At 41.3% G+C, this 27,828-nt stretch overlaps 1 protein-coding gene across 2 annotated transcripts; it reads right to left on the bottom strand.

The window, feature by feature from the left end:
* On the bottom strand, positions 1-26,212 carry LOC116614752 (centrosomal protein of 290 kDa). Of its 2 annotated transcripts, XM_032376111.2 has the most exons (7): positions 26,031-26,212; positions 25,430-25,648; positions 11,834-16,495; positions 6,589-8,597; positions 1,760-6,265; positions 1,260-1,491; positions 1-952 (listed from the first exon to the last, which is right to left on the bottom strand). In XM_032376111.2, the coding sequence occupies exons 3-7, from the start codon at positions 16,491-16,493 to the stop codon at positions 714-716; spliced, it is 11,646 nt and encodes a 3,881-aa protein (XP_032232002.2). In that variant the 5' UTR covers positions 16,494-16,495; positions 25,430-25,648; positions 26,031-26,212; the 3' UTR covers positions 1-713. The 2 variants fall into 2 exon arrangements, with proteins under 2 accessions (XP_032232002.2, XP_032232001.2); XM_032376110.2 differs by lacking the exons at positions 25,430-25,648; positions 26,031-26,212 and adding an exon at positions 20,206-20,367.
* Between the last annotated feature and the right edge of the window lie 1,616 nt (positions 26,213-27,828).

Here is a 27,828-nt window from a genome sequence, read left to right as displayed (position 1 = left end):
TTTGATGCAAAATATATTTTATTTCTTTTTCAAAACACACACGATATGGTTACAAGAAGTGTATTGGTGCACACTAAGAATACTTTAAACTTTTACTATTGTTGTGACTGGATTCTTAACCTCTAATATTTACTATATTATCAAGATAACTCATCTTGGTATAACTTATTATTATCAGCTTATATTCACACTACAAATAAATGCTATGCAATACAGAAGCTTTGGAACTATTAAGGCCTGTTGATTCTCTGCTTTCCTTTTTGTATCAGTGGTTTTTGTTACTCTGAAGTGCATCATTTGCTTTCTCAGTTATAAGTTTATGTCTGCCTATTTCCATTGAATTTGGCCAAAAGAACACAAGCACATTTGCTTTCTAAAGACAATATTAAACGGAGAATTCATGGCCCAAGTTATATTTATAGTTGTACAAAAAATACTTATAAAAATATATTATTTTTTATTAATAAGCTGATGTTTTTGCTAGATATAATTATCATCAAGCTTTTAAAAATGAAAACTAGATAATTTGTAAGCATGGTATGATAGATCAAACATGAATGTATTTCCTTGAAAGAAACTTGAAAAATTAGCAAATAATTTCCAAAGCCTTAGTTTGTTTTATAATGCTGAACCAAAAAGATAACTGATAATATTCTGTATGCTTACATGTATATAAAAAAGATCCCTCCCTCCTCCCTTCCCCTAGATAGAGTCTAATCTACACTAATATCACCTAGCTTATCTCTGCCATATATTGAGTATGACTTAGACGTGATTGGTCGTGGACTGGTTCTCTCAGATAAGATGTGTCTCTTGAGAGACTTCATCTCCATCATCTTTTTTCCAAGTAGTTTACGAAGTCGCTCTGACTCCTTTCTGCTCGCCTTGATTGCCTCCAACAGGTCACTCACTGTATCTTGGCTAGCTGTGAAGCTGTTGTCATTACCCATATCTATGGGAAATAGATAAAATGTGAGTTAATGGTTTATTGTATTTTGCCAGTCTAATACTGATGTGTGGTAAAGGTTTTGCAATAGTTGCCCTAATATTCCATCCATAGGTGGCCAACAAGTGGACTCTTGACAGTGGATAGGGGCGGTGGAGGGGGGGGGGGGTGGGGCGGTGGATGCTAATGCACAGGTTTATGTCCTTTGTCCCCTATACACAAAGGCATATTTGTATACTGATTTCATTCTCATTCTGGCTTTTCAGCTTGCTCGTTCACAAGCACTCAAATTTCTTTGTTGTAAAGTGCTTACCTCTCCTGATCTTTAGCAAGTTCTCCATCTGGGAGCATTTCAGGTCTGCTTGCACACTGGCCAGCTCTAGGTGGTAACTGTCCTTCAGGATCTTTATCTGCTCCATTAGCTCGTTGATCTGCTGGCTTCGCTCATCTAGCTGGTTTTTCATCTGGTCCACTACGGAGCTGCGATCATTTGCTGTCATCTTTGTTGCTTGTAGCCTCATGCGCAGATTGTCAATCTCCATATCCTAGAATCAGATTGAAAATGGTTAGAATACTATATATCAGGTGCTGTGTGTTTGTCTATTTAGATTTCTTCTATAGGTAAAGTCTTGGTTGTTAGTTACCAAGGTCAATTCTGCTAAAGATAATTTAACAGTCTATTTGCAATTGCTTACTAGAGTGTTAAGAGCAAAATCCTCACAATAGGCCAGACCTATAGAAGACTGTTGACAGCTTTCTCTCTCTTTCACTGTAAAATATTTGGAGTTCTAGTAAAAAAGGCTTTATACCTACCTTTGCTTCTAGAGCAAGTTTCGCCGCAATCTCATCTGCGTGCCTCTGCTGCTCACTCGCCTCTTGAACAACTCGTAACTCTCTCTCGAGTGCCGTCACTCGCTGGCTAAGGAATCCGATCTCTTGCTCATAGCGTTTACGTAGCCTCTCTAGCCGCTGCTCCTTGGCGGAGTTGGAATTCTTCTGGTGTTCGATCTCGGCTAGCACTGTCTTCACCTCACGTTCCCAGCACTCCCGCTCAAGCACGTAGCTCTGGAGTTTGCTGTTGGTGGAGGTGAAATCCAGTTTGAGCTCGGCTTCACGGTTGTGGGTATTACCCAACTCTTTCTTGAGGAACTCGTTTTCTTTCTCTGTGACTTTGTTCTTGGCGAACAGGTCGTTGTATTCCTTGATCTTGTCAGAAAGGTCTTTCTTTGTGGACTGCAGCTCGGTCTTTAATTTGCCAATGTCGGCTTGTAACTTGACAGAGTCTGCGCACGATGTGCTTTGTACTTTAAGCATCTGCCTCTTGAGGGATTCATTTTCCTGGAAGGATTTCACTAGGTTCTCCTCTGCTGCCTTCAGCTCCTGTTCAGATTTGTCTAGAAGATCTTGTGTTCTGTTTTTCTCCTGCAAAAGGCACTTTCTTTCCGTTTCTAGGTTCTCTTTCTCCGTCGTTCTGTCATTGAGCACCTTTGAGATGTTCATGTTGTCTTCGGTGGATTTTTCGAATGATTCCTTGAGAGCTTTGATCTCCCCTCTTGTGACTTCGACCTGGTGTTTGAGGATCTCGTTGCTGGCTTGAAGGCTTCCGCGCTGAATTTCCAACTCATTTCCGCGCTCCTTTGCTTCCTCTAACTCTTTTTCTGTCCTTGCCAATGTACGCTCCTGATCGGTGATCCTGCCATTCAGCGATCGAATCTCGTCTTTGAGCGTCGCTTGCTCTGTGACGTTCTCTTTACGAATATTTTCCAGCTGTCCCACCTTATCTTCAGCCTTTGCCGCCTGTGTGTATAGCTCAGTTTTCTTCTGGTTACACGTGTCGTAAAGAGTTTGAAGCTCCGAGATCTTATTTTGCCTGACTTGAAGCTCTTTCTCGCGTTCCTGTAATAGTTGCTGCATGCACTTCTCGTTTGTCTCTAGCTCAAATACTCTCTTCCTCATGTCTAGCATTTTATCCTGGATATCGTCCAGCTGCTGTTGCGTACGCTTGATCTCATTCTTGGCGTCAAGGTACTGCTTTCTAGAATCATCAAGCTCATTCTCGTATCTATCGCGCTCTTCCTCGACTCCCTTTAGCGTCGCCCTCAACTCCTCGATGGCTTCCCTTAGTTCCCATTGCTCTTTCTCCAGCGATACTTTATCGCCTTTAACTTCGCAAAGCTCATCGTCTTTCTGTCTCTCAAGCTCAATTGCCTTCTGCTTCAGGTTTTCCAAGCGTCGGCGCACACGCTTCACTTCCTCCTCCAGTTTTGTCTTTTTCTTCTCGGACTCCACGAGGTATCTCTTCAGCTCCGCCATGTCGTTGCGATCCTTGTTGATCGTCTCCTCCAGGCGTTCAATCTCCTGCTTGGCGGCAGATAAACTGTCTTGCAACGCTCTGTTATCATTGAATGAATTCAAGCAGGCACGGTGGAAGGACGCGATCGCCTCTTGTACAGTAGGAGCAGGAAGCGATGGCACAGCGTCCACACGGTCATGGTAATCTTCGTCATCTGAAGAGGCCAGGAAGGTGCTTGACTGTAGTTCTGCGAAGCGTTCACCGCTGTTGGATGCGCGCATTCTGTTGACGACGTTCAGCTTGGCTTGAGCTTCTGCTAGAGCGTCCACATTATCGTTCTCTAGCTCTTGCAGCTTGGCATCAACACGCTCAAGTTTTTCCTCCGTTACACTCAGTTTCTCACGTAGGTCACTGTTCTCGATGCACGCCTCTCTGAAGGATTCCTTGGTTCTCTTCAGGTCCCCCCGGAGATTCTCGTTATTCGTGCGCAGTTCCTCGATGCTGCTATCTCTCTCGCTCACCTCAGAGGATCGCAACTTCTCAGTCTCGCTCAATTTGGTTGAGGTCTCTTCCAGGTTTTCTTTTGTGCTGGCCAGCGTTTCTTCCGTCTCTTCAAGCTTGGCTTTCAAGTCATCTCTCTCGTCCGAAGTGCGTGTGAATTGAGACTTCAGCTCCATCATTTTGTCGTTCCAGTTCCCGATAGTCTTCTCGCTCTCTTCTCTCTCCAGTTGCACTGTCTCCTCCAGCCTTTCAGCCCTCTGCGTGATCAGTGCGCATTTGTTCTTAAGGTCTTTGTTTTCAGATCTGAGGCTATCAATAGTACTCTCGGCCTCGGAAAGGTCGTTTTGACTCTTCCAGAACTTTTCCACCATCTCTTGTTTCTTTTCCTCAATGATAGCAATCTTGTCCTCCATCTGCTTTATATCTTCCTGAAGCTCCTCCTCTCGCTTCTGGCTCCTTTCCAATGTGCTACGAGTGATAGCGAGATCCTTATTCGTCGTCATCAACTCTTGTTTCAGGCTATTCGCCATCTGCTCAGAGCTTAATACTGTAGCCTCCAGCGTGTCATTAAGAGCGAGAACCTTGTCCGATGCGACGCTCTTCTCGTGCAGTAGCTCATTGCACGTATCTTGAAGCTTTTTCACTTGTTCCTCTGAGTGAATGAGCTCCTCCATAAGACGTTTGCGCTCCCTCTCACTGCCCTCATAGTTGTTGTTTGATGTGGTAAGCTGGTTCTTCGCATCGGTCAGCGAGTCTCTTAGACGCTTCAATTCAACAGTCTGTACTTCAGTCTGGTTCTTCAGATTGCTGCTTGCCTCGTCCAAGAGTTTGACTTTCTCCTCAAGTACTGCGTTCTCTTCCTCTAGTTTGCTTACATTGCGCTGCAGCTCCTGAATGTTTCTTTTCTGCGTCTTCATCTGCTCATTGCTCTCGTGTAGCTCTTGCTCTACTTTGCTGCGTGCGTCTTTCTCAGCCATCACATGTTTCTTCATGTTCTCACCCTCCTTTCGTGCGTTTTTCAGCTCTATTTGTTCTTGTCTCAGTTCCTCTCGCGTCGTGGCCAAGTCTGACTTCACTTCCTCTCTTTCCTTCACCAAGTCATCATACTTCAGTCTAAGTTCTGTCAAGTTGTCGTCCATCTTTTCCAGATCGCGTGCCATTCCCTGCTTCTCGGCGTACTCTACCTCAAGCGTGGCGATTCTCTTCTTGTCCATACGAGTTTCGTCTTTCGCCGTGCGCACGCCAGCTTCAAGGTTTTTAATCTTCTCTTGGTACACTAGACGCTCCTTTTCGAGTGTTGCTTTCTTCTGTTCAAGCTTTGCAACATTGCCTTCCAGCGCAGCAATTGTCTGATTTGCCTGGACCAGTTCTTCGTGTGTGGTTTCTGCCTTGCTTTCGTACTCGGCAAACAGGGTTTCCAGGTCTGTACACTTGCCTTGAAGGTGGAGAATTGTCTCTTTGTTCTCTGAGTTCTCTTCTTTGAGAGCTTCCAGCTCTTCTTTTGTCTCTTGTAAAAGAGATTCCTTGGACTTCAAGTCCTCTTTGATGCGCCGGATCTCATCTGACTGTTTCTGGCAGGATTGCTTGAAGTTAGTCAAGTGGTCTTTCAGGAAGGCGAATTCACGGTGCATGCAGTCGATATCTCTCTGGCAGTTGTTATACTCATGCTCTGTTACTTTGGCTTCAGGACGGATCAGATCTAGACTCTTCTCAGTCGTCTTGATGCTGTTGCGCAACGCCATAACGACTACCTCGCTCTCAATAAGGTTCTTCTCGATGTCTGCTTCAATCGATTTCTCTTCTGCCTCATCTCGGGGTTCGCGTCCGAGTGAGTCTTGGATGAGACGACGTAGCTCTTTACCGAGTTGAGACACTTCATTTCGCAGAGATTCAAGATTCAGCTGCAAACTCAACACCTTCCTCGTGCTAAGGTAGAGCTCGTTTGTGAACTTCTGCTTCTCTTCTTCTAGATCACTCATCTTGGCTTCCATCCGTTGAATCTGCTCCTCTTTGGCTGATATCTCTTTAAGCACTCCCGCCTTCTCCATGCGCGCCTTCTCGACGGCAGCCTCGAGGTCTTCATTCTTTGCATTTGCCTCAACTAGGTCTTTCTCTGCGGTTTCTTTGCGTCTTTGGCTTTGCTCATACGCGGTGTTCAGTTTAGAGTTCTCCATGCTCGATTTGCTAAGTTTCTGGCGAAGTTCCTCTTCTTCTTGTACAGCCTCCTTGTAGCGATCCTCAAGCTCTCCCAGATCTCTTCTTGCTACCATCAACTCGTCATTGAAGCTGCTGTTGGCGTTGGCGAGCTCAAGTAGCCTTGTTTCCATGTCATCCTTTACTCTCTGCGTCTTCTCCTGCTCTTGTTCGAGGGAAGAGATGCTCTCCTTTGCCTTGACGAGGTCGTTCTGCAGGGACTCGCACCTGCTCAATACTGTGTTGTGTTCTGCCTCCAACTCGCTTCTTTGTGCGCGTTCGTGCTTGATCACCTCGTGTAGTTTCACCTCTTGTCGCTCGGCCTCTGACACCTAGTAACAATAATAACAACAACGTTTGTTACAAAGCCTGCCATCTCAAGCCTACATCTATCCCTTTCAGTTCATGCTGAAAGGGATAGATTGTAAGCGAGTTTGGCTGGGAAGAAAATGGCATGCTATTTGCCAGCAGACTTTTGGACCCATCCTTCTACTAGTTTTGTGAATAGTGGGTTACCCTTCTTTATTCTACGTATACATAAATCATTATTTTTTTTCGATAACTCTTTCTATTCCGCGAATGCTTGTTTGTTCTTATATAAAATACTGTATATGACCATAAGACCATCTAAAAATTATAGAAATGGATCAATTACCTTGCATTCGACCTCGCATTTCTCCTCTGACAGCGCAATTATCTCCGAGCGCAAGCGGTCGTTTTCCTCCTTGTACGCCTCGTTTGTGATCTCCATCTCGCACATCTTCGCCTTCGTTGACTTGATCTCCGACTCAATCTTAGTGCGGCTTTCCTCCATCCCTCGGTTGCTCTCCTTCAACGCCTCAATATCAGCCTTCAAGAGCTCGTTACGCGTCTCAAGCGGAGCGAACTGCTGCCTCACAGCTCTCATCTCGTCAAGCAGTTCCTCTTCTCTCTCCACCCAGCAGTTGATGGACTCTTCCTTTTCTCTATTCTCCCTCTCCAGAGCCCCAATTTGCTCCTCCAAGCTGGACACTCTCTCGGAGAACTCGCTCTCGCGAGCTTGGAAGGACAGTTCTTGCTCATGAACCTTCGCTACAAGCTCATCATAGACGTCTCTCTCTACCATCTCCCTCAGAAGTCGCTCGTTCTCTGCTTGAAGGTTGCCGCACTCTGACTGCACAGCGCTCAGTGAGTTCGACAGCTCTTCACTGTGCCTGACAATCATATCTAGCTTCCCTTCTAGCGTCTCCATGGCAACATCAGTTGAAGAGATATCGGACTCGTTGACTGGGAGCTGGATCTTGGAAGCCATTCTCTCCTCCTTCTCAGAGAACTCAGACAGTTTCTTTTCCAAAGATTCCAGGAGCTCCTGCTGTTTGCGATTTTTGCTCTCAAGTGTCTCACTGATCTCGACAATCTTCTTCTTTTCCTGTGACTCGTGCTCGTATTTTTCAGCGATGGACTTGGAGTAGAGTTCGAGTGCCTTCTCTTTCTCCTCCAACAGCTCCACCTTCTCTCTAAGCTCGTCTACCGTCTCTTCTCGCACTTGAAGTGTTGTCTTCATCAGGTCCGCCTCTGACGCGGCTGCGGCGTAGTTCTTCTCAACGTCCAAGAGCTTGGATTTTGCCTCGTGGAGCTCCTCTTCTAGCATTCGGCTCTTCCCTTGCAGCTCCTCCAGGAACATATCCTTGCCCTTGATGTCCTTCTGCAGGTTATCGCTAAGGCTGGTGTAATGCTGCAACTGGTTGTCCGATTTCTGCCTATAAGAGACTAGCTCCAGTAGCTTGATCTTCATCGCCTCGTTGTCGCGCACCACTGCTCGAAAGTTCTCGATCATCGTCGGCATCTTACACAATAGTCCTTTCTGGTCGTGCTCGGCGGAGAACTTCAGATCACCTTCGTCAAACAGCTGGTCGGAGACATCAGAGTTCGGGCTGTTAGGGCCCGAGCTTAGATCGCCGAGGGACTCCAGTGAGATCCCCAGTGCGGAGTCGGGAGACATGCTCTCGTCACGGTTGCTGTATTTGCGGATGTCGTCGATGGTGCGGGAGGCGTTCAGAATCTGCTCCTCAAGGCGTTCCTTCTCGCGTCTGTTGTTCTCAACCTCCATATTCTTGTCAGCAAAGCTCTTCTTCAACTCTTCCAAGTCGGTTTTCAGTGCAAGGTTCTGCTTCTTTACGATCTCGTACGCCTCGTTTGCTTCCGAACACGCGGACTTGAGGCTGAATAGTCTGTCCTTTTGCTTCTTGTCATCCCCCTCAACTCGCTCCAGCTTCATCTTCATGACATCCAGAGCCTTCATGTTTTCCATTCGCAGCTTCTCCTCTCTCTTCAACGCGTCGTTCTTCTCCGATAGCAGCGTCTGAAGCTCAGCGTTCTTGTAGTTCAACTTACGTATCACATCATCTTTCTGCCGAATCTCAGTCCTCGCCTCATTCAGTTCCGTCTGGTATTGCGTCAGCCGCTTCTTGGTGTCTTTGAGTTCGTCCTCGATCTTGCCTTTTTCGCTTTTAAGTGTGCCATATTTGCGTTCAGCGTCCCGGAATCGGTCGCGCATCTCGGTAAGCTCACGATCCAGTCTGCGCTGCTCATATCTCGACTCGGTCGATACCATTTTGATTTTACTTATCTCAGATTGCAATTCAGAATTCTTGACTGTCAGTTGCTCGATTACCTCTTCTTTAACTATAAAAAAATTACAAAAATTTAGTTACCAAGTCCAATGCGGCTTTTGCTGCTAAATATAACACTAGAGGATGTATATCGGCCAGTTAAATGAAGACAGGTGCTTTTTAGCCCCTAAGATTTCCACCCGAATTATTTAATCAAGCATTTGTTTTCTCCAAAGGCTCTGCCAGTGTGAGTTCGTTTCTTTATAAAACAAAAAAGGCTCCGACTTAGTAGGATATTTATTTTAAAACTATCTATTTGTGTATTTTTGAAAAAAAAAAGAAGAGAAACAAGATGCACTAATATTGTCAGAAATTATCAATATTCTTTTGACATGTTTAGCTTAAAGTACTAAGAAAAAGTTAACAGAATTTGAAACGTCAGGAAATGTCGACAAGTGGACATAACCGATAAAGAGGGATCGATTTGATCAATATCCTATTTTGTTTGCGAATGTAAATAGCGCATCAAAGTGCGTTCATATATATGTTTTATAATTGAAAAAAATATATATATATAAAGCTTGAAGTATACTATGGACATAGCGAGACCTGTATATACTCAATGTTTGTACGTTATGACTGGAAAATAAAACCTCATATGTTGGACATTTAAAAAAAAAAAAAATACAATAATATGAATGTATGAAAACCGCAAGAAAAAGGGCAATTCTTAGCGAGTGTGAAAAATCTTATATACAGTGAAGTGTATTTTGGTATCAGAAATTTCATGATTTTGCAGGAGAGAGAGTTGTTAAAGCCGCATTGTCACCAGTTTACTTCCGGTCGATTACGTAGCTTAGAAAACGCGAAAAATATTTCAAAATATTGAAAGCAGTGTGTCTATTGGAAGTTTCTTCGAGGATGTGATCGATAATTTAGAGCGGATGGCCTGTTAAATATCTCGGATTCTAATAGATTTTTTTGTCTTTTAACGGTTGAGGTTTCCGTCGGACCTCCGGAAGTAAACTGGTGACAATGCGGCTTTAAGCTGTAATAATTCCGTGTATCATCCCGCGTCATATACGCGTACGCGTTGCACAAGTAATTGTACACACGTACGGTGCAAACAATAGGTATTCTCTTTTCTTGGTTACTGATGTATTCATGGATTTGAGTGGACACTATACAGCCGTAGCGACAATCTTTAACGTGTTTTCTTAGCTCGCTATAATAAACTGTGTTTCTTATTTCCAGTGCGTGGTTATTATATGCGAAGTTTAATTGAATTTAGTTTTTTTAAAGTTAAGTGATCAATTGGTTTTTCTTTAGTCATATGTATTTGTCAACAATATAAAGCGCCTCAAACAAAAGATTCAAAGATTGATTGTCAAACATAAAGAACGCAAACTATCCAACTGGCGCGTTGTTTACAAGTGTAAACATTTGGATTTATACTTATCGGAAAGTTTACACAACCACTTATATCGAATAAATAGTTTTTAATAGATGGTGTCAATAATATTTTTACACAACCACTTATATCGAATAAATAGCTTCTAATAGATGGTGTCAATAATATTTTTTTATATTTGCTCATATTACTTTTGACTCCTGTTTAGACTAACAGGAGTTATCTCAACTAAACGGTGGCTTTTAACCTTTCCATATTACCTGGCCTAGGAAAAAACGCTTTCTTTGAATTGAAAATAAAAATAAAAAAGCGACCGTTAAGTAAACTTGTCTTCACCCACACTACACCTCGAAGTGCATTAGACTATGGTCAAGGTATTGCTTGTTATTGCTTGAATGGAATGATGTTGCAGGACCGAGAAAGTAATAGGAACGTTTCATGTAATATAGGTGCTGCATACATAGATTTTCGCTAGCACATACTGCTCACATAATCACTGTCACATCATTTAGGCTGTTAAAGTCGTGTGTACCTAGAGGGTGGAAGATGAGATGCTGTGTAGACCTATGGAAAAACTTCAGGATTAAGAATCAAACCTTACACTTTCTTGTAATAAAGACTTATTAGCCTCTTGCGCAAGATTTCGTTGAACGCTTTTGGTTTAGTTAGGTCATCGTTTACTCCACCCATGCTTATGTACATGATTTTAGTATTACATTGTCAAAAACATTCCTACACAGTCAGTTAGAGCACAGTCAGGGTGCAAGCTAAATTTGAAGCTAAACAAACTAAATGTTAACCTCAGCGTGAATCGACTTTGTTTATAAAAAAATGTTTACGCATTTTACTTAACTGTGCAAAAATCAAAAATCTAAACTCACTGAATATAACACGAAAATATTGTTTTAAAAGACACTAACCTTTTCCTTTCTTGGAAAAGACCCACAGGCCTAGAGATTTTCGATATCCCCTATCCGCAGATTCGCGAGTCGTTCCCTTAGATACTTAGCAGCGTGCCCTGAAAGTACGATGCAGCGTGCTTGGCTGTACGAGAGCGTCTGTTTTGGTGCTTTACAATTCGCTGACAAATCAAAAAGCCTCGAATTCTATTGTGTCCTGACGCAATCAGCTGGGACAGCAAAAAGGCCGCCAATTCTACACCCAAGCCAAATGATAGACAATAGACCTATTGTTATGCCTTCAAAACTGCTCTGTATATCATAAGTGAGTTATCTTACTATTTTTCCCTATTAGGCGCATTCTCCAACCTAATACTCTTGTTGGTAAATATGCCCTTCAATGCCCTTCGCATGTTACGCGTATTGCCTTGCTTAGAAAGGCTTGCCCTGGAATAAGTATCGACCACCTGATTTCTTATTGGTACCAACAAAGCGCAAGTCCCTTGAGACATCGGACACGAGTTGTTTAAATGCGTGGTTTTCGGTTACTGGCTTTTATTGTTTTGTTTATTCGTAATCACAACAACAACAAGAGCAAAGCTATCGATATGATCTCGTAATTCTTGTCGCAAAAGGAAGTAAATAAATTGCCTTTAATCGGACCCGGAAATGTTTAGCTCTGGAATAAATCTTTCCGGTACATAATAGATTCAATGTGTCATAATGCGCTGTACTAATTATGTACAATCTACTGAATTTTCTACTAAGTCATCCTTAGCAATAAAAGAAATGCGTTCTTCTTGATCATGAGCATCCCACAGAAAATTCTAAACTGATTTATGGTTTGTAGAGCAGGTTAGCCAACTTACGCACCTAAATTCAATTCCGGGTTATGATTTATACCAGTAAAATTAGAATTATTCCAATAAACCCAATAAAGTAACAGCAATAAAATAAGTAACAAACGATCCACAGGTTTCCCAAGATTCTAGAACTCACCCCTGATAGCTTGCTCCTGTGTTTCCCGCTCATTCCGAAGCCTCGATTCCATATTTTCACGAATCCGACTATCGGACGATGACTCGGCGAATAGTCTACGAAGTTCGCTTTCCTTTTGTTTAATTTGCTCGGCCTTTCTCGACAAATCCTGCTCCGTCCGCCTTATCTCCTCCTCTGTATATTCCATTCTCTTTTTCAAAAGTCCCAGCTCTTTTTCCTGTGTGTTTCTTTGCGAGGATAACCCTGTAACTTGGTTTTCTAAGTCGTCCTTCTTTTGCTCCATATCTGAGATTTGGTCCTGCAGAGAAGCGCATTTGTCACGAGTTTTTTCAAGCTCCTGTTTGGCGCCAAGAAGTTCCTCCCTATTCAATGCCAGCTCAACAGTGATCTGAGAAATCTGAGCTTTTAGTGCTTCGTTCTCCTCTGACAGCGGTTTTGCATCCACGGCGTCCAAGGGTTTGTTCTCGATCGCTGTCAGTTTCATTTCTTCCTCGACAATCTCCATCTTCTTCCTTAGCAAATCATTCTCTTTCTCCAAGCTAGATTTTTGGAAGTTCAAGTCATCAACTTGGCTCTCAAGGTCATCTTTCAGTGACTGCGCATGCGCTAGCGAGTCGTGGACTTGCTCGCTTTTGTTCTCCATGTGGGTCAGCTCTTCTCGCAGATCGCCGCATTCGGCTCGTGTAACAGCCAAAGAATAGCTCATCTCATTGAGTTCCTTTCTTAGCAGAGCATTCTCGTCCCTCAAAGCACAACCGTCCATTGTGTCCGATGCCTCATTTTCAAGGAGTGCATTTTCAGTGCGCAGTTTCTCGGATTCATCCTGCAGTTTCTCTATTGTCTCGGCGAGCGCGCGAAGCTCTATTTCTTTCTCGTGTTGGAGTTTCTTGATTGTCTTGTCTTTTTTGTAAACCTCGCTGATTTTTTCCTCAATGCTCTTATCTCTGAGTGTCACTTGTACTTTGAGGATCCTGATTTCATCCTGCAAACCTGTAAGAGACAAACTCTCTCCCTCTTCGTTTTCTTTTTTAATTACTTTCTTTTCTCTTTTAGGGGTACTTGAATCTGATGGGATTGCCGTGGCCAGCCCATCCATCTGCGCCTGCAGTTCTATAATCGTGCGGTCTTTTTCACTGAGGTCGTTCCTTAAGTCTTGAATTCTGGTCTCGAAGAACTTGCATTGGTTCTGAGACTCCTCTACCGCGGCTCGAAGTTCATCGACCATTTTACCCCAATTCTCATTCTCTGTACTTTTTTTGTTTTTCTCCATTGTCGCTGTGAGGTTATGAATCTTTGCGTCTTTTCGTTGAAGTTGTTCTGCTAACTCCTTGTTTCGTTTGAATGTGCAGTCTTTTGCTTCCCTAGCAATCCTGAGCGAATCCTTGAGTTTAGCCACCTGTTCCTTGTGATTTCTTGAGGTTTCCATCTCGTTCGCTAGAACTTGTTGCAGCTTCTGAACCTCTTCCTGCAAATCCTCGATATCCTCGATTTGAGTTTTCACCTCTTTTCGCAGTGCCGCACTTCCATCTGCGGCCATTTCTGTACCTTTGTCTCTGTTCTCACATTTCTCAAAAACCTGCGGTGCGCTGTCTGCCTTTTGTTTAATCTCCTTCATATGAGCGAGCTCTGCCTTGTAGTTATCGGCTATTTTCGATTGCTCCTCGTTTTCCTTCTGCTGTTTTGCAAGAGCTGTTTTCAGGTTAAGGATTTCTCTTTGTTTCACTATAAGCTCTTGTTCAAGGGCCTTGTGCGTCTGCTCTTTCTCTTCTTTAGTTTGCGTGGCTTCTTGCACCGACGACCATAGCTCCGACACTAGTACTGGCTTGGGCGAGGTATTAGCTTCAGTGGGCTTCTTCTCCCTCTCTATCTCCATTATCAGCGTTGAAATCTCCTGCTCGCGCTTATCCAACTCGCCGGCCAACTCCTCGTTCTGTCGCAGCGCTTCCTGCCTCTCCACCTGAGCAGATTCCAATGCTAAGAGCGTCTGGACGAGCTCCTCTTTCATCGCTTTGAGCGCTTCGTCGTTCTCTGATTCCGAGGTCTTCCTAGGCGTTCCTCCCCTGGGGCTAAACTTGTACTCTTCCCCAACTCCGCTGTCCGCCTCGCTCTCCTCTGCATTATCCTTGCTGTGTCTCATCTCCCTGAGCTTCTTATCTTTCACTTCCAACTCAGCGTTGGCAGTGTCGAGCTTGATCATCATGTTGGTCATGTCATCTAACGCCACCTGCAGACGCTGCTCCATTTCGCCAATCTCTTGCCTCTTTAGATCCAGCTCCTTGTATAGCTGCAGCGTCTCGGTCTGTTTCTCATTGCATCTCTTCTCCAATGATTGTAGATTTGTCTGAGAGAGTAACAGCTCCTCGGAAAGCTCAGCTTTCTCTTCCATTGTCTTAGAAATCCTCTGATTGAGTGACAATATCTCCTTCTCTTGCTCGGAGAGATCATTGTCTACTTGGGATTTGGATTCCATGGTGCGTATTGCACTCTGGATGTCTGCTATCTCGTCGCGGGATACCCTTCTCATTGCTTGCAAATTCTCGATCCTGTCAGCATTTGAGAATTTCCTCACATTGTCAAGCTTAAACTCCTGCTCTTTTTTCATCATTTCAGCAGATGATAGTTCTTGAGTAAGCTCATTCACTTCGTCTCCAATTGCCTTTCGCTTTGAACGAATTCTTTCTTCAATTTTCGTCTCCATTTCGACAGTCTTGACATCAGCGTTCTTCAAAGCTTGCACTTGTTCCTTTGCAAAGTCCAACTTCTTCTGTAGCTCAGCTATCTCTTCGTCCTTAGAATCGAGTCTAACGCTCAAAGCCTTGGCTAAACCGATCTCGGCAACTTGCATCACCCTCTCCAAAGCTTCCTGTGGGCTCGACTCCAACAAACATTGCTCCAACTCACCGCGCAGGATTTCTTTTTCTTTGCTAGAAATCTTTCCAGATTGCGCGGTAGACTCTTTAGACCCGCTTTTCCTTTCTCGCCTTTTTTCGTCTTTTAATATCTTCTCAAGAGCAGCATCTCTGTCAACTTTTGCCTTTTTCTGTGCCGTCTCCCTTGCCGTTACCTCCGCCTCCAGTTGATGCAAGAAAAAGGAGAATCTGGTGTTTCTGTCCAGTGAGGACTGCAGCACTTGCGACAGCTTGCGCACCGACTCAGATTTCTGGATTCTTAACTCGTCCACTTTGCTCTCCTGTATTCTCAGTTTAGAGCGAATCTCGTGAAGATTCTTGTAAAGATCTTTATTGGATTCCTCCATCATACGGACTTGGTTCTCGAGTATCCTATTCTCGGTCTCCAGTGACATGACTCTCGTCTGGGACGCGTGAAGACTCTGGGTCAACTCTTGGTTCTCTTTAGTCTTCTCGCTCACTTCACGCTCTAAAGTCTCCACTTTTTCCACCAAGCCGCCATCATTCTCTTTGCTATCCCATAATCCCTTACTCTCCCCGACCTTGATGCTCTTCTCACTTGTCGCCATGGCAGCGTCTATAAGCTTTTGTGCTTCCCGGATTTTCTTTATTTCAAGAGAAACACTCGTATTAGTATTATCTTTGCTGCTTGATTCTCTTAAGCGTTTTTCTCTATACTCCAATGGTAAACCGCCAAAGCTGTGATGTCTGCGATGTTTGCTTCGTGCGAATCTCCCCCAAGCTTCGCGTTTAAAATCCTGATAACTGACGAGTGGCTTTTCTTTTTTATTATCTTTATTATCACTTCTTGACAGCCTTCCAGTTTCTAGATTACCTGTCGATTTATCTTCTAACAAAGATACTTCTTTTAAGGAAATTGGCGGGCTTTTCCGTCCTTTTCCTAATTCGTTCGATTGTTCACTTGTGTGTAGCAATTCAGGAGAAGAAATTTTCTTTGTTTTCTTACTCTCTCCTTGAAACGTAGGCAAAGTCTCCTCTGGCTGAAACTCCTTCTTGTTGATAAGTCTTTGTAAATACTGATTGTTATGCTGGAGAACGTCTGTACTTTCCAACGCACAGCACGCAAAAGATATTCTATCTTCTTTTTCCGGTTCACTACCCTGGTTTTCTCTAGGTGCCCTTTCCTGTGAAGGCTGGCCCAACGTTGTGCCTTGAGCTTGAGGATAACAAGTTTTCACTACAGTGATTCCCGACTGGGGAAATTGCCGTAAAAGTACCGATGCCAAAAAAGGTGTGTGCTGGTCGGATTGGGCAGTTTGTATCTTATGGCTGCTTTTGCCTGATGGTCGCTGTTGTTCTCGATCTCGAGGCTGACTGTCGACTTTATTCTTCTCCGGGAGAAAGGAGTCGTAAACAGATCCCGAAGAATCTTGCACGAATAAAGGAACCTTTCTTTTCGGTTTACTTTCTTCGGATAACGAAAGTCTTTTGTCGGTTTGACACTTGCCGTCCGCGCGCCCTACCCTAGACCTGTCTCCCCCCGAAGAGGTGAAAGCAGGCGAGATACTAGTGTTGTTCTTAGGCCTGTTATTATAGATTGGTCTGATTTCTAAAGTTACAGTTTCTTTAGGTGGAGCTAACCAGTTAAGAGACTCAGCAGTGCGTCCCAATGGGGATCTACAGAGTTCAGCGCGTGGGAGGGGTACCTCAGAGTGGCTTTTGCTTCGACGGTGGGAAGCCCTGTAATTAGTAGTAGAGGGAGCGATGAAGACCCCTCGAAGGTGGGCCATATCTGGAAAGTAACGCACAAACACGTATGTTTAGAGTAGTTGGACAGAGATAGATAGATAGGAGGTCAGTTAAAGGGATTTAGTTAAGAGTGACCGGTGCTGAAGTGCAGATGCGTGACACAGTTGGACAGCGAGGATGTGCAGTGCGTGACAGAGCCAAACAACTATAAGCTTAAAAGTGAAGACGTGCGTGACACTTGGAGTGCACTGCGTGACAGAACCAGACAATTCTGAGAGTGAAGAAGTTCGTGACATTGTGAGGTGTACTTTGTATCAGGGTCAGCGTCATATGCTGTGCTTAGTGGTAGAGCGTGACAAAACCAGATGGAAAGAATAACCAGATGTGCGAAGCGTGACACAATCAGATCAAGACTGATAGATAAGCAGTGCGTGACTGAACAAAAAAAAAATAAAAGAAGAAAAGAGTGTTGTTCGTGACTGGATATGAGTAACATTATATGCCCAATAGAAATGTTAGGCAACGGCGCCAACAAAAGCCAAGAGTAGAAGCCACTAGTTCGGGAGGGAAGAAAGAGTTTGTAATATGTAGAAAAGGTGCGTGGCCGAAAATGAATAAATAGCTCCACACGGATCCTCGTTCTCGGTGGCTGACGCAATAAGTGAGGAACCATATGTATTAATATATTTAAGTGATGCTTTTTATGTCGTTACAACAGTTTATCTGCTAAAAATGCACAAAATGTTGTTTTTTCTTTTGTTCAATGTTTAGTAATTTGAATATTTGTTTAAATATAACAACATTCATAACATGTACAGGATAAGTAAGCTGAAAAGATAATGGATAGTCTTTTTAATATATTTGATAAGATATAGGTGTAAGGTTTTTTTTATACAAAATGTATTTCAAGTATAACGTATGGAACTATATCATAAATAGTTACATGAGAAGTGTACAATCTAAATTGTACACTAAATCTGAGTTGTTTAACGAGCTTTCCTCCAATTACCAAACCTGTTTTAAAGCATGCAAGGCTCGCAGGAACTTCTCATGTAGCTTGCCGTTAATTAATGCATTTAGTTTCTACAACTCGTGTTTGCTAAAATCTCTCCCGAACTATAACACCACCATCCTCTTTCTAAGCTTGCTTCAGCACTTTAGAGAATATCTTTTCTTTGTGAGGGGGGCGTAAGGAAGGTGCGAAAACCGCAAAACCGCAAAACCGTCAAAATTAGCCAATAACCGTAAACCGCGCAGTCTAGAGAAACCTCAATACCGCGGAATAAAATACGAAAAACCGCGCCAGATTTAAGGCAAAACCGCGTCACCGCAAACCCTTCCCCTCCTTAGTTATCCCTTAGACGTATTATGGAGTAATTAAAATTTTACATTACGCTAAAACTTTATAATGACGTTATTTGTATTTAATAAAATTCTTATTACAATTATTAACACTAAAAAAATCTAGGTTTTTCTGGGGACTTGTTGTAAGACAAGTGAAATCAAAGAAACTGAGTTGTAATCAGACCATCATGTTTTCTATGGACATTGTTGTGTGTGTGAGTTTTTGCCAAAGGAAAATAACTCTCTTCGTGAGTAAAAAAACGACTGCTTTACTACTGTGACCCGAAAAACTAAAATTTCACCTTGATCTGATTGAATCTATGTGATTCCTTACTTCTCTCAAAACAGCCACTTCACATCGCCTTGACTTTCTAAGACAGCTCATTTCTATTCAAGATCGTCTATAGCAACCATTTGTCTACTTACTAATCAAGTTTCTAGTCAAAGTGTTTTTTTGAGAGGGTGGTGTTTTGGGGCATTTTTGCGTTCCAGACATTCTACAGTAGACCTCAGATATCCTGTTTCACTGCTTAAGATCTTATTTAGCCGTCAACACGGCAATTAAGTGCTGTGAACATGGCGTCTCCCAACTCGTAACCAAATCCGCCAAAACCGTGACCTTTTCTTGGTTACAGATGACCCAAACATAACAAAAAATTTGTTGGGACCTACCTCCCCTAGATCTCGATACAAAATGAGTTTTAACCTAAACGCCGTACCTTCATAGGTTGTAAATGTATGGCCGCCATGTGTGTAGGCTTATTAGCGTAAAAGAAAACAAATTAGCAACGCTAAATAGTTAATGGGTCAATAAAGATAATAATAGTTATTCTTGTGTGTAAATTATCCGCTCCCAGGTTTTACGAGAGAGTTCCATGCAATGTTAAATGCAATAGGCTAACAAAGCTTGCTCTACATGTTGGATTTTAGGTTTGCATTTTTTAATAGGAACCCATCTGTCCAATAATTTTTGGTTGTCAATGTAAAAACTGTCAACAGCTTAGAAAGCAGTTCATTACACAAAATTATCCCAGCTACTTTATTTTCTGTGTATGTTTAGGTAAACTTTTCATTGAAGTGTCCCTTAAATGAAATGTTGTTTACGTTGAGAGGATATCCACACAGCTAAGACACGAATAATAATTTTCTCTTCACTTGCGAAGACTCGATATTTGACTTTTGTAATTCATAGATATGTTTCATGCAATAAAGAAAGAGTTACATGTTTCTAGGGGACGGAAATTCGTTCTGTACCGTGTAAACATGGCCTTAGAGTTTTGTTATAAGAGATTAAAAAACTGACTGTACTTGACCGCTTTGTAAAGGAACACTCTTTAAAGTTGACCTATTCAAATCACGTGACATCTTCGCGTCTCTCTTACAGCTGAGCATGGGCAGGATCGAAAGACAAAAAAACTATGTTTACTTTCCCCTTTTGCTGGGATAATTTAGGGTGAATTAATAACACATATTGTTTTAGATTAGGAACCATGATTGTATGCCATTAAAATTCAATCAAAGTTTTACATGTTAATTCGGTTTCGAAGCACGATCTACTCGTTGCTAACATGTAGTCAAGCGCGTGTTTAAAAATCCATAAAAACATCTCAATCACTACTATGCAACTTTAGCTTAGTTAGAAAACCAGTAGGAATTGTTATCTTAAAGAGCCTTGTTTAAGAAAATCCTTAAGCAAAATGGTATCACGGATCCGCTAAGTTATCATTTCATATTGAAGTTTCGTGCTGACTGAGAAATCGCGTAAAAACGAATAACTTTTTCGCCTTGTTCACATCTCCTTGTTCACACCTAATATTATGGTCGATAAAGTCGCTAATGCAAATGTCTCTAGCAAATACGATTAAATTTGAGATCATCTTTCGAACCGTACATCTAGCGCTAGTTGCGAAAGCAAGGCAAACTTTGTTGGAAAGCCCTCGAAGCTTTAAAGGCGCCCTTTACACTCTCCGCCGAACTTAAGCTTAAAGACAAAAGATCATTGGCCATGTTTTAATCTTCCTCGAAAGCTACTTAGCTGATAGAGAAAACTTTGGACTTAAACTAAGAAAAGACTCGAAAATGCTAAAACGCTAAGCATAGTGACATAAACTAAGTGATCCCCATGCATTGTAACCTGCTCTTTCTGTTACGGTTTGTTTGGTTTGTTCGGCTTTCACTGAGAAAACAGTAGTATTTACCAAACTACAGGTGTAATACGTAAAGACGCATCTATAGATACAATCGAGGCACACTCGCTAAAAACCCGCTAAACAAATCCCTCAGTCGCCTACTGTTCATTAAACCAAGCGTGTAATAACTTTTACTAACAAAAAATCTACGCCGTTCGTAAACAATCCCGCGCGAGTTAATTAAAGTTACTTTTAGCTAAGTGCAGTTGAGTTTACTTACAGTTGTGCCGAAATAAAAGCCATGTTGCCGAAGGCTCGTGTTTCTGTGCGTCCAATCTCGAGAAATAAACCGATCGCGTGAAAGCTGAGGGTTTTATAACACGCCAAGAGGGACGCGATGCTATGGTCGCTTATGCAGTATCGATTTCTGGAGTGATCACTCACTAGCGCATACCAAGCGTGCATTGCGCGTTTCAATACTTTACGGCGAGGTCGCGTTACGCGCAAAGAGTCCCTAGGGTAATTGCTTCAATACTGTTTTTCATAATAAACCTTTTCAATTTTGGTCTACTCAATAAGCGGTGTGCAACAAAAGGTCCACTCATTAATAACTATTTTTTTGATCTTATTGTCTCAAAGTCCGCGTAGGATTTGTTCGTTTAGAACGTTTTTTCAGCCCTGTCGTTGACAATGATGTGTTTACAGGCAACTTTCCACAATGTCTGACCCACTGCATTCCTGTGTTTGTCGTGTGTCAAATACGAGTGCTTACTCCTCGAGTTTTGAACTCATTCACCTTCCGATATTATAATTGCAGTAATAGATGTTCCAGAGCATGGCAAGCTCTTTAATGTACGCGCACCAAAACCATAAAAGTCTCTAGAGTTGTCAAACTTGAATCTGATGGACTTCTGTAGTTTTTGTCATATATTTTTTTAGAGAAATTTGATAAAAAAAGCTGATTTTTGCCTTTTTTGCTGCATCATACCTAATATAAATTGCCAGAATCATTAATTCTTAACCTCCTCGTTTTTGCGATAGATGAAACCTTCATAAAAGCTCATCTGACACATTAAACGGGGCTCGGGGAATTTTGAGATGCAATCACCACGCCCCTTATTCTATAAAACCGCAATAAAATGTTAAACACTCCCATGCTTTCAGACACTACTAACTCTTTAGACCTCCCCTCCCCCTTTGTAGAACGGGATTCTTTCCTGTTTTTGCGTGCGCATGTCCCAAACGATCTCGGGGCTTTCTGATAGGCTGTCAAGTTTTTTTTTTTTTTATGTCCGTGACATTTCTTTGACTACACCTTGGTTGTAGTGCTTCTCTGATAAAGTTGAGGGGCTTTAAGTAAATAAGGGTTTTAAGTAAATAAAAGCTCGAAGACGTAAAGACTTAAAAACTAACCCCTGATAACTGCCGATAACGATCCATTCACCATTAGACGTCGATCGCAAAAAGGCGAATGGAAAACAATTTGTATCTAATTGGATTCAGGGAAACTTTCTCACTAGAACGGTCGGTACATTATTCTGGGTACTGTTAAAACCCTCAGTGAATGAGATCTCCCCCGAAAATGCGGGAATGCTTCATAGGCTTTCTTTAAAGCCAAGAAAGCTGGCGCCATAGCTTAATATAACAGAACTCTCAAAACAAAGTTTGATCAAACTTCATGTGCAATACTTATTATGGTACTCTTTTTCATGTTTGGTTTGAAAACACAGTTGTGCGATGTTTTGACAACAGGTTATCGCACAGGTTGTTAAAATGCACTGCAATAATCAAAACATTGTTTTCCCAAAGTAGGTACGTCGGGCTAATAAAACACCTTCACTTATTTATCTTTCGTTGAAGACAGAACTGCAAAAGGCTCGAATTAAAGGTGAATTATGCGAATAAATGAAGCAACCACCCCTGATTTTATTTTTTCAATATAAGTATATATATTCAAGCAACTTTTTCTAGTTACCAGTCAATTTATTAATCTGGCTTAAGAACTGCATGATAAGCTAAATGCATCTATGAACTCTGCCCCCGTCTCGGCGTGCACGTGCTGGCCCTCACGAGGACTCGAGCGGTCTCTATTTCACGACGAGACACTTGACACCGCGTCTAAGCCCTCGTGTTTTCTTGTTGAGGGGGTACTAATCTTATATATCCAACTTAATGTTTTTAACATTTTTGTCAACATACAAAGGTTTGGTTTTAGTTTTAGCTTTATCGACACCAAAATAGAATGATGCAATATACGTTTATTTGAATTAATTTTTTTTATTTTTCGATACCTAAACATGAACGTAACGTTCGTTATGTTGCTAAGCAACGAATATATATTGTAACAAGGCATATCGAAACACGACGACTTGACCTTCTAATTAAATAAAAAAAATAAAAGCATCATATATACTCTACGGCGCAACAGCCGCGTTAACATTGCTTAGTTACGCTATTTTGTGAGTGCGTAGTGAACATTTGGAAGAGATGGTTTTTTGGGCTTAGGGGCGCAGCAACCCGTTACAAACACTTTCACATGATCGCCGCTCGATAAAACAGAATCGATAGTTGGGTATCGGTTTGAAGCTTTTCGAGCACGTTCCATTTGAAAGTTCCTCAGAGCTACGAGGAACAGCTAAACAGTATCTGTTAATTCGATTTGTCTTTTAAACAGTGACACTAGGGATTTTTTTGCAATTTTATTAAAATTATGAGCAGTGCTATATTGTGTATCGTTACTCAGCAAAGTTTCCTGTTATGAGCGATAACGCCTAATACACATTTGGACTATTGGCCTCAAAGTTTTATATCGTATGTTTTTTTAGATGTTCTATTGAGGCAGTAACACCGGTTGGTAAAGTTACTCTATAAAGCATAATATTAGCTAGTATCACTGTTGTGTTTGAATGGAATTTCTGTAACTATAGAGACCTGAGATGGCACTTTAGGGGATCTTTAAGCGGAAGTGTAATCGATCTACGATAATTGTCAAAACCTTCATTGTAAAATAAGAGTAGTGTGGCCCATACTCTGGTCCCAGAGCCTCGAACTTCTCTCTATTTAGTGGCCAGCGAGAAACGAGAAGCGAGAAGCTCGCTGGCCACTAAATAGTGAGAAATTCGAGGCTCTGAGACCAGAGTATGTTGTCCATAGGAGTAAGCAGGGAACCAAGAAAGATGGTGAGGCCATTTTTTAAGTTGTTAGATAATTTGTCCTGACGATTTTTTGCCGGACTTGAAAGAAAATCTCCCATGCACGCAGCCCCGACTATATCTCAGTCAGCTAAAAAGGAACAGTTTAAGTGAATAAAACAGGTGTTAGTCGTTTGCCTACTCCGGAAATCGAAATGAAGATTCCTATCTTATACTTTGAGCTAAAAAACTTAAACAGGTAAATATAAACACGGTTTAATAACAACCTAAACTTGCAACTGACAGCGAAAACAATATAGCTACTTTACTGCAGGAAATTGAATACAACGTCTCATTAATATTTGAGTAATAGTGAGTTAAGGAAACACTTGAGTGGGCTTTAGTTTTGACACCCGTTGGGAGGAAAAATTGCTGTCTGTCAGACATTTGTTTGATTCATAAAGAAAAAAAACATATAGAGGGTTTCCTTCCTTATAGCTGCCTATTGCGGAAAACTAAGCGCTATCTCTTAAACAAATTAGCCTTTCAGGCCTAACTAGCCAATTATTAATAATAAAAGTCCATTTATTGATTTAATCATTCTTTTAAAATGTAACCCAAATATGTATTTATGGCGAACCCAAGCGTTTGTGTTTTGACGTAAGTTGATCGAGCAGCAAGCCAGAGTTGCTATGACAACTACACTGACAGACCACCGAATTCAATCGAGCACAGTGCGTGCGAAAAGCAATCTATGCGAAACCATTTCGTTTAACGTTTCTAGGAGGCATCGCTTGCTAATAGTTTTTATTATCGCCCGAAGCTCGACACGATACCTTGTGTAATATGCCGTGAAAATTCTTCGAAAAGACAATACATGCACAAGTCGTTTAGCCCGCTAGCTACGTTTCGCAACAAACCCCAACTGTTTCAAAGCTATCGGTATTTATAGGTCATTGAAGAATTGTTTGCTGTGAAATAGAGCATGAATTGAACGCTTCCTATTTCTGCTTAGCGCAGCTATCCATTTTGGGTTTCGCTTATTTTTTGTTTATTTAGACTTGTTTTGGTGGTTATCTCAAAATTGAGGATACTTCTGAAAATTAAAAAAGAAAAGCGCGAGAAAATATTTTGATTCCTATTAAAAGTTCATTCTTTGGCCGCCTTCAATTAGTTTGTAGTTGCGTTGAATGCGGAAGATATCCTGTCGAGTTCTATTTTTATTACTTTCTTCTCAGTGTATGCTTGATGAATAACGGCCGAAAAGACAATAATATTAAATATTAAATCACAAATTCAATATCCCTGTTATGGAAAAAAATAGTCTGCAGTTCTAATTTTCCCCACAATTTATATGTTAAATATCCTAGATTATTTCTGAATGTTGTTTTTTCTCAACTCGTCTCTACGATGTCCTTATTTTTAGTATACTCACAGATGTTTTGACCTCCACTGCAATGATATATTCTCCATATAAATTAAACTGCTCCTAATATTTTCTACGTTCACTTGTACAGTAGCACTACAAAAGTCTCTCTGTCTGGCTCAACATGAATTCCTTGGAGCTCATTTCAGATCCAATAAAAATACCATCGCCTTTAAGATTACCACACCGTCATGTTATGTATACCGGAGGATTAAACCCTAGATTTTAGTTGACTTAAAAATTTATATTTAAGCCACTATGTCGTGTTTTCATTAATTAAGCAGGGTGAAGCAAACTTTCAAGTATTATTAGACACCCTAATCATTGTATTCTATTTTATTTCACTTCTGTCGTGGTCTTTAATGACTAAAGAACGCCGATGTTTTTTCACCTTTTGAATTATTTATCTATTTTTTAGATATTTTTTCACATATGACACGTCTGTGCTATTACCCCATTTCACCCTAAAATTTTACCCAAAAAATTAGAAACCGTTTATAGATGTAGATTATATTTGTTTGGTTTTTATGCGACACCTTTTTTACACATTGACCAGGCTGAATGTTAAGTATACTTTGAATATGATCTCCAGCCACTGTAAAAACACTTCTTAAAAGGTGTGCTTTAAGAGATTACTTATCTAGTGTTGCTATGCGGTAAAGATGAGTACTAAGTTAGTGGAAGCTGATAGAAATGACTAAGAGTAAAGGAAGAATAGACAGGTAGACTGTTCACCCCGTCTGTGTGAGTTTTATGAGTGTGGTTAGCAACTTCAAGCACTGGTTCGCATATCGTGAGGAATCGGGTCTTAAATATAGCGAGATTGTTTGTAGTGGCAAATTAAGTGTGTTAGTCTCCTCGTGCTTTGTACACAAGAAGAAAGCCTCAGCTAACATCAAAATAAATACCTCGGTCAAAGTGTACACAATTTCAAGTGGGAATCTTACCAGAGTAAACACTGCTCTGTGACTGTTGTTATCTCGTATTTTCCTGTCAAAGAACTTGATGTATTTTTCATGGCTGCTGTAGTGTGAGTTTTGTGTCGCATGACTTGGTGCGTTAACGTGTTTTCGATGGATCGTTTGATTTAGCTCTGCTCGTATGCAAATGAGGTTTTCAATCTCCTCGTCGCGGTTCGTAGTTTTGGAGGGAGGTCCTGTACGTCACTGCAGCAAAAAGAAAAAAATATATAAAAATATATATAAAAAATATATATATATATAAATATATATAAAATATATAAAAATATATATCAGCCAATGCATAGAACAATCTTATTCTTTTTTCATAGTGCTGTTAACTATGTCAACTTTGAAATCAAGCAAATTTTTGTACATATATGACAGGATTGTCTAATTAGCACTAACGCTGTCGGAAAAAGGAAATTATTTATCCAGGTGCATAATAAATTCCATCCTACCATTTTTTCTTATTTTTCGAAAGGGAAAACCGAATCATTTTTGTAGGTTGCCACAATGAGAAGGTTAAGGTGCCATGACACCATTTGGTGAACCTGTGCTGCCACTGTGCCAAGGCTAGTCCGTTTACCTTGCGAAATACGTCCCATCGTTTCGGTAACGTCATACTTCAATGAAAATTATTTGAGGGAAAGTTTTGCCGTGGTATCCAAATACCCACTAGTTAGATAGACGTTTAAAGGTGACTCAAAAGTCATTTCCTTTTTGGAAATCCTGTTTGGGACTCCGAGCTCAGTTTATAATTGTTGTGACAGTTATGGCAACTTTTCGTAACATGCACAACCATACAACCCTACTGTCTAAAAGCCAAAGCCCGAGATAATGCCTCGTTGATAACCTTGTAGTGAAGGTACTTCCAGGAATTTGTAGTGACAACAGGATGTTGTGGGAAAACTAGACCTCTTTCAACCTTACACATAAAACCACCCAGCCCTATCGGCATTGTCCTTATAACCAAAGCAAACATTACTCAAACAAAGCTCAAGACACATGCCCTGTGGGTGACTTTTAAGTTAAGTACTTCCAAAAGTAACACGTCGTCAGCCCCGCCTTACTATCCTTGGTGACCGAACAGGTAACACTTAAACATGGCAAAAACCGTGTGATAATCTTTTTGTTAACAAAATACTCCAAGTCAAGGCAGGACCTATGTAACAACCTTGAAGTAAAAGCCTAAGGCTCACTCATACTGGTCTTTGTCGCTCATTGACGTAGTACTTACAGACTGGCACAAAAACCAGCACACTGATAATGTCATTCTAATATTCAATGTACGGTACAAGCTCCATCTTGTCTACACACGATCCCTTGGGCTCAATACTGTTATTATTACGTTTAAATACTCACAAGAAGGGGAGGAACAACAAAACGTACTCCTTGATCTTCCAGAGTACTCGAGAAATATCCAAAGCTAGTATTTATATATCCAAACCTAGTGTTTATGTATCCACCGTTCGTACTCTATTTATTGTAACTCTAAGGTTTTGTGTCTTGCGACCAGGCTTTGTTTTGTTGCTTTTAAGGTGCACCTTATTTACAGCAATATAACCTCGTTCCCCTTTAAGGTAAGGTGTTTTAACACCTTAATAACATTAATAACAGTAATAACATTTAAAAATGTTATTGTTTCTGTCGTAGCTCTTGTTATTAAAAACGTTTGCCAAATGTGGGTCCAGCAGGAGCTTCATTGTCTCAAACAGTTTTTTCGGTTTACTTCAAAGAGCAACCGGAACAAGCCAATTAGTTTAGTGATCTGGTAAATCCCTATATGCCTTTTTCATTGTACGGAAATTAAAAAGAATTGAGTGGGTTTTTAGAAGCATTGTTAAGACCCAAACAACTTAAAATGACTTATTAAGGTAATGAATTTTGCAGATAAAAGACTTGTTTACAATAAGGAATTGCTGGTATAAATCATCTATATTTATCAAGTTTTTAACTTTCGCAAAGTTTTAATTAGCACCAACAATCTCGATCAGTAAAGGCAGAAACGTTTTCGGCTTCTGCTTAGTGGTGAATAGTATTTTGTTTTTCCCGACATGGGTATAGAAGAAGCTACTAATAAACCAAAAGTATGTATTGTCTAATTCAACCCGTCCTTGACCCATCTCCAAGCCGGCATTTGGGAGAGGTTTTTTTTTTTATAGAAAATTTTTTTTTGCGATAAAGGCAGGGGGCTTAGTTACAAAAAATGTACGAAAAATGGTATGTCTGGGAGGGTAAAATTTTCCCTGCCCCTCCCTTCCCTCCCAATCTTTGCGCGCCAATTTTCTTGACCCCCCCTTCTGTTTTATATACCACGCAATGCGATTCCTAGCGATTGTGGGTGTAGAGTATTGCGTCAGAATCATCACAAAGCCTTCAAGCTA

The sequence above is a fragment of the Nematostella vectensis genome, chromosome 6 (genome assembly GCF_932526225.1).
Source record: "Nematostella vectensis chromosome 6, jaNemVect1.1, whole genome shotgun sequence".
Lineage (NCBI taxonomy): Eukaryota > Metazoa > Cnidaria > Anthozoa > Actiniaria > Edwardsiidae > Nematostella > Nematostella vectensis.
Note: the sequence above shows the minus strand (reverse complement) of the source record. Positions and strands in the feature narration are given on the sequence as shown.

Coding starts and splice junctions, on each gene's coding strand:
- LOC116614752 (XM_032376111.2), bottom strand. CDS start 16,493: ATGGCCCACCTTCGAGGGGTCTTCATCGCTCCCTCTACTACTAATTAC. Junction 8,598..11,833: donor ACAGGAGCAAGCTATCAGGG/GTGAGTTCTAGA, acceptor ATTTTTTTATAG/TTAAAGAAGAGGTAATCGAG. Junction 1,492..1,759: donor AACTTGCTCTAGAAGCAAAG/GTAGGTATAAAG, acceptor ATCTGATTCTAG/GATATGGAGATTGACAATCT.